Source organism: Stegostoma tigrinum, chromosome 38, assembly GCF_030684315.1.
Source record: "Stegostoma tigrinum isolate sSteTig4 chromosome 38, sSteTig4.hap1, whole genome shotgun sequence".
NCBI lineage: Eukaryota > Metazoa > Chordata > Chondrichthyes > Orectolobiformes > Stegostomatidae > Stegostoma > Stegostoma tigrinum.
Genome location: NC_081391.1, coordinates 24,958,475 through 24,964,474, shown reverse-complemented (window position 1 = coordinate 24,964,474; position 6,000 = coordinate 24,958,475). Strand labels below are relative to the sequence as shown.

The window sequence follows — 6,000 nt, the reverse complement described above, 5'->3', positions numbered from 1 at the left end:
AGAGAGTGCGAGAGGAGAAAGAGAGTGCGAGAGGAGAAAGAGAGTGCAAGAGAGGAAAGAGAGAGCGAGAGGAGAAAGAGAGTGCGAGAGGAGAAAGAGAGTGCGAGAGGAGAAAGAGAGTGCGAGAGGAGAAAGAGAGTGCGAGAGGAGAAAGAGAGTGCAAGAGAGGAAAGAGAGAGCGAGAGGAGAAAGAGAGTGCGAGAGGAGAAAGAGAGTGCGAGAGGAGAAAGAGAGTGCGAGAGGAGAAAGAGAGTGCGAGAGGAGAAAGAGAGTGCGAGAGGAGAAAGAGAGTGCGAGAGACAGAGAGACAGAGACACCAATAGTCAGACAGAGAGATAAGGGGACACAGAGTGAGGGGGGAACAGAATGAAAGTCAGAGGGACAGCAAACAAGAGACAGAGAGCCAGGAGGGAGAGCGCAAGATACCGGAAAAGACACACAGATTGAAAGACATGCACAGAGAGAGAGGGGCACAGAGAGACAGGAACAGACAGAAGGAAATATTAAGGATGAGAGTCAAAAACTATAATATGACAGAATGAAGCAAATCTGGAATAAATGGAAGGGACAAAAGAAAACAAGTGAATGGCAAATAGAGTGTGTGTGGGACGGAGATATAGACCAGCATCCAGTACAAGGACATGACGTGTCTCAGACCATCAGTGAGTGACGGTGCCTCACTGTATAACCTCGTTCCTGAAGCATGGAGCCTCAGGCCAGGTTACACCAGCTTGGTCTGGCTCAAAACGGATCGCATGCCCACAGCCTGGGGGACCCAGCAATGACGCGCTGATAACTGTTACACAAATCGCCAACATACAACACGCAAACCCATCACCGATCTACTCAGGCTCAGTAACTGAGCGTGCTGTGAGTACAGCACAGCATGACCATTAGAGGCCACAGCCCGGGGACAGGCAGTGCATGGCATCTCACCCTCCCCTGAACAACATTTCAGTTTCGACTAGAGGTGCCACACACTGTGTTCCACCTGAGAGCCATAGGACAGTGTGTCCAGGCCACAGACTCATTTCAGATAGATACACCCATGCATCACCTGTAAGGTCAGACCCTGTCCCAGTCCCAGACTGTGCTAGACCCTGGTCAGACCCTGTCCCAGTCCCAGACTGTGCTAGACCCTGGTCAGACCCTGTCCCAGTCCCAGACTGTGCTAGACCCTGGTCAGACCCTGTCCCAGTCCCAGACTGTGCTAGACCCTGGTCAGACCCTGTCCCAGTCCCAGACTGTGCTAGACCCTGGTCAGACCCTGTCCCAGTCCCAGACTGTGCTAGACCCTGGTCAGACCCTGTCCCAGTTCCAGACTGTGCTAGACCCTGGTCAGACCCTGTCCCAGTCCCAGACTGTGCTAGACCCTGGTCAGACCCTGTCCCAGTCCCAGACTGTGCTAGACGCTGGTCAGACCCTGTCCCAGTCCCAGACTGTGCTAGACCCTGGTCAGACCCTGTCCCAGTCCCAGACTGTGCTGGATCCTGATCAATCCCAGGTCAGACAGGTTCACATTTCATTATCTTGGATCATCCAGCCTCACATTTCATTATCTTGGATTCTCCAGCATCTGCAGTTCCCGTTATCACATTTTCACTGCCTGGCCATAACACAGCCCTCTCTATGACAACAGGCTAAGAGACCAGAATGGGCAGGTTCACAACAGCCACATCACAGCAAAGCTGAAACCCTTTAGCTGAATTCCCAGTGTACACCCTTCCTGCTCTCCCAACTCTGCTTCCCTCCCTCCCTCCCCACACCCTCCTCCATCTCCCAATCCTCTGTCTCTTCAGTAACTCCCACTTACTGCCCAGCACCCCCAACCTTACACCCTCCCCCCCTGCCCCAGACCCTCCTTTACCTCTCTCTCTCCAAACATCCCTCCCTGCTCTCCCTACATGGCTTCTCATTCCTCCCTGTCCTCCCTCACTCCCTCCTCTTCCTCCTCCATACTCACTCCTCAACACTCACCTCTCCTATTCTGAAGAGGTATCTAACCCCTGTGGGATAGCCTGCAGACCCTAACCATTCCTATGGTAAATACGTACACTCTGTATTTATAAATATGGAGCCTTGTTTCTCTTTTAGGAAAAATGAATAAAATGTTTGACAGGACGGATGTAAATCTGTTTGTTTTTCAGCAGCTCAGACTCCGGTCCCTAAAGAATCCCTCAGCAGCCTGGCCTTCCCGAAAGGTCACAGTCAGGGAGTTTGCCGTGACATCGGTTACCGTGACATTGCCGAGGGGAACGGAAGGTTGCCAGCCTTTGGGAATCGAGGCAGTTGTCCGGATGGGAGAGGCGGAGCCTGCAGACAAGACGGAAGAGAGGGGCAGAGGATTAAATCCCAGCCATTCGGCCCATCAGCATCAGACTTTCCCAGCTCCAGGGAGCTGCACATCCATCTCCAACCCCAACACAAATCCTAACCGTGCCCCACCCCTGCACCACCAATCCCCTCCCCCAGAGAGGAAGGGGTCCCCTTCTCCCCTCTGATGGGTGGGATGAGGAGAGTGAGAGGGAGAGGAAGAAGTAGGAAGAGAAACAGTGTCTTTTATTCCCCCATCAGATGAGGGCATCACTGGCCAGGCAGCATTTATTGCCCATTCCTAATTGCCCAGAGGACAGTTAAGGGTCAACCACATTGGTGTGGGTCTGGAGTCACATGTAGGCCAGACCAGGTAAGGATGGCAGATTCCTTCCCTAAAGGACATTAGTGAACCAGACGGGGTTTTCCCAACAACCGACAATGGATTCACGGTCATCGTTAGATTCTTAATGCCAGATTTTTATTAAATTCAAATGTCACCATCTGCCGTGGTGGGATTCGGACCCAGGTTCCCAGAACATTATCCGGGTCCCTAGAATAACAACCCAACGATAATACCACTAGGCCATCCCCTTCCAGTGTTCAGGAAAGAGGGAAGCAGACGGAAATGGCAGAGAGGGGTCTATAAGGAAAAGTGTGTGTGTGTGTGTGTGTATGTGTGAGAGAGAGAGAGTGTGACTGTGTCTGTGTGTGTGAGTGACTGTGTGTATGTGTGTGTGTGTATGTGTGTGTGTGTGCACGTGCGTGCGTGTGTGTGCATGTGTGTGTCTGGTATATGTGTGTGTGACTGTGTGAGTGTGTGTGCGCGTGTGTGAACGTGCATGTGTATGTGAGTGCACGCGTGTGCATTTGGGCGTGTGCGCACACGTGAGATTGTGTGAGAATGTGTGTTTGTGTGTGTGTGCATCTGTGAGAGAGTGTGCACGCACGTGTGCTCGCGTGTGTGCATGTGTGAGCACGTGTGTGTGTGAGAGAGACAGTGACTGTGTGTGTGTGTGTGTGTGTGTGTGTGTGTGTGTGTGTGTGTGTGCGCACGTGTGTGTGTGGGGGGGGGGGGGGGGGTAGGTTTGGGGACTGGTTCCATGAGTGTTGGGAACAGTTATCTGTTGGGGAGGATTTTAGATTCGATACACTTAGTGAAATGGGGGAGTGTGGGGGAAATGACTTAAGACGGGGTTTAATGGGGATAGGACAGCCCCCTCGAGACATGGAGGGAGGTTTCCTGATAATTAATTGTGAACAAGAGCCTCAGCAATTGGCATCGCCAAGAAACCGAGAGCACGGGTAGAGGGGTGGAGAAGGGTTACGAGAAACCTACAGGGCGGACTGTTCAGATAGAGAAACTGCATTTACATGGCGCCTTTTGCAACAGGAAACCAGCAATGAGAGACGGGCCGAGCGAGGGCTCTGTGCCCCACAATTTCGCTCTCACCTTCTGTCGCCTCAGGACAGCTCTCACTCTGCAACTCATCCTCGAATTCCGAATCCGCGAATTTCTCACTCAACTCCCTGCCAGTATCGTCCTCGGAGCACTCACTAGCCCTGTGCCTCTCCGCGATCTCACTGGGCTCTCGAGCAGAGCCAGGCTTGGCCAGCTTGAAAAACTTGTGCTTCCGGCTGAGGGAAAACTGGATCCGTTTCCCGTTTTCCCCATGTTCCCGCTGACCCAGGCTCGACACTGAAGTCCCATCAAACTGTCTGGACAGGGACAGGTGCAACTTCCCCTTCTCCTTCAGCTTGGCCGCACTCCGCAGATCCATCCCATAAATCCGCTGGCAACAAACACAACAAAAATCAAACTCATTATCTGATGCGTCTTTGCCCTTCGCTGTTTCATCGTTTAGTGCCAGAAGTCACTGCCAAAGGTGATGCCAACTGATAAACCCACCAGCAGTGAAACAAAAACTTCCATTTATATAGCACCTTCCGGTGCCTCAGGGTGTCCCAGAGTGTTTCACAACCAATGAAGTGCAGAACCGCTTCTTATGCACGGAATAAAACGGGAAATCAGTGCACAGTAAGCTCCCATAAATGCCCAGCACAACAGCGAACAGATGAACTGTTGATTCTTAGATAATGAGAGGCAAAGTCTCAGTGATATTATTGCTGGCCTGCTATCCCAGAGACCCGGGTAATGTTCTGGGGGCCTGGGTTCATATCCCACCACGGCAGAGGGTGGAATTTGAATTCAATAAACATCTGGAATTAAGAATCTAATGATGGCCGTGAACCCATTGTCAGAAAAGCCCATCTGGTTCACTAATGCCCTTTAGGGAAGGAAACTGCCCTTCTCACCTGGTTTGCCCTGCATGTGACTCCAGGCCCACAACAGCATTGACTCTGGACCACCCTCTGAGCAATTAGGGGTGGGCAATAAGCGCTGACCCAGGCAGCGGCCCCCTCATCCCATGAATTAATTTTAAAAAAGCAAGATTTGAACGGGTGCTGGCCATTCAGCCCCTCGAACCTGTTCCAGCATTTAGCCACATCAAGGTACGATCAGCATCTTGATGGTTCTGCACCTGTGAAACATTCTGAGATTAACATCTTTAAATCTCGGCTTAAAACATTCCCAACAGACGCCCCCGACCTTCCCACTTGCTGCAGCTGAGTGCTTTTTATGTCAGAAGGGTGGGGTCATAGAGAAGAAATCACAGAATCCCTACAGTGTGGAGGCAGGCCATTCAGCCCAAGTCTACACTGGCCCTCCAAACAGCATCCTACTTAGATGCACCCCCGTCCCTGTAAGCCTGCATTCCCCACGGCCCATCCACCCTAACCTGGGCTGCGGGAGGAGACCGGGGCACCCGGAGGAAACCCACGCAGACAGGGGGAGAACGTGCAAACTCCGCACAGACAGCCGCCCGAGGCTGGGCTGCGGGAGGAGACCGGGGCACCCGGAGGAAGCCCACGCAGACACGGGGAGAACATGCAAACTCCGCACAGACAGCCGCCCAAGGCTGGGCTGCGGGAGGAGACCGGGGCACCTGGAGGAAGCCCACGCAGACACGGGGAGAACGTGCAAACTCCGCACAGACAGCCGCCCGAGGCTGGGCTGCGGGAGGAGACCGGGGCACCCGGAGGAAGCCCACGCAGACACAGGGAGGACGTGCAAACTCCGCACAGACAGCCGCCCAAGGCTGGGCTGCGGGAGGAGACCGGGGCACCCGGAGGAAACCCACGCAGACACAGGGAGGACGTGCAAACTCCGCACAGACAGCCGCCCGAGGCGGGAATCGAACCCGGGCCCCTGGCGTTGTGGGGCTGCTGTGCTAACCACTGAGCCGCCGTGCGGCACAGTCCTGCATTCCCAGGCTGCAATAGGAGGAAGCAATTTTTGGTGTTACCTCTCGGTTTGACGTTACGTCCTTTAATCATCATGAACGCCGTGATTCTATCCATGTTCATTTCGTAAAGTGGAGAGAATGTACAATCCCCTTAGACTGTGCCACTGAGGCTGGGTAAGGGTCAAACCACATGAGGCAGTCTTTACTTTCTTTATTCTTTCATAGGATGCAGGTGTCTCTGGCTGGGCCAGCATTTGTTGCCTATCCCTAATTGCCCCTGAACTGAACAGCTCGCTCAGGCCATTTCAGAGGGCAGCTGGGTCTGGAGTCACATGTAGGTCAGAACCAGGTTTATGGACAACTGCTAACCTCTCCTAAA

At 53.2% G+C, this 6,000-nt stretch overlaps 1 protein-coding gene across 1 annotated transcript in view; it reads right to left on the bottom strand.

The window, feature by feature from the left end:
* Positions 1-1,877: 1,877 nt before the first annotated feature.
* The window catches only part of LOC125447237 (chromobox protein homolog 7-like), a 119,198-nt gene continuing 115,075 nt past the window's right edge, over positions 1,878-6,000 (bottom strand). Inside the window, exons 5-6 of the mRNA XM_059640557.1 lie at positions 3,767-4,106; positions 1,878-2,313 (exon numbers count right to left, since the gene is read on the bottom strand). Of these exons, the coding sequence (XP_059496540.1) occupies positions 2,144-2,313; positions 3,767-4,106 (510 nt within the window). The 3' untranslated portion in view covers positions 1,878-2,143. The remainder of the gene's footprint in view (positions 2,314-3,766; positions 4,107-6,000) is intronic.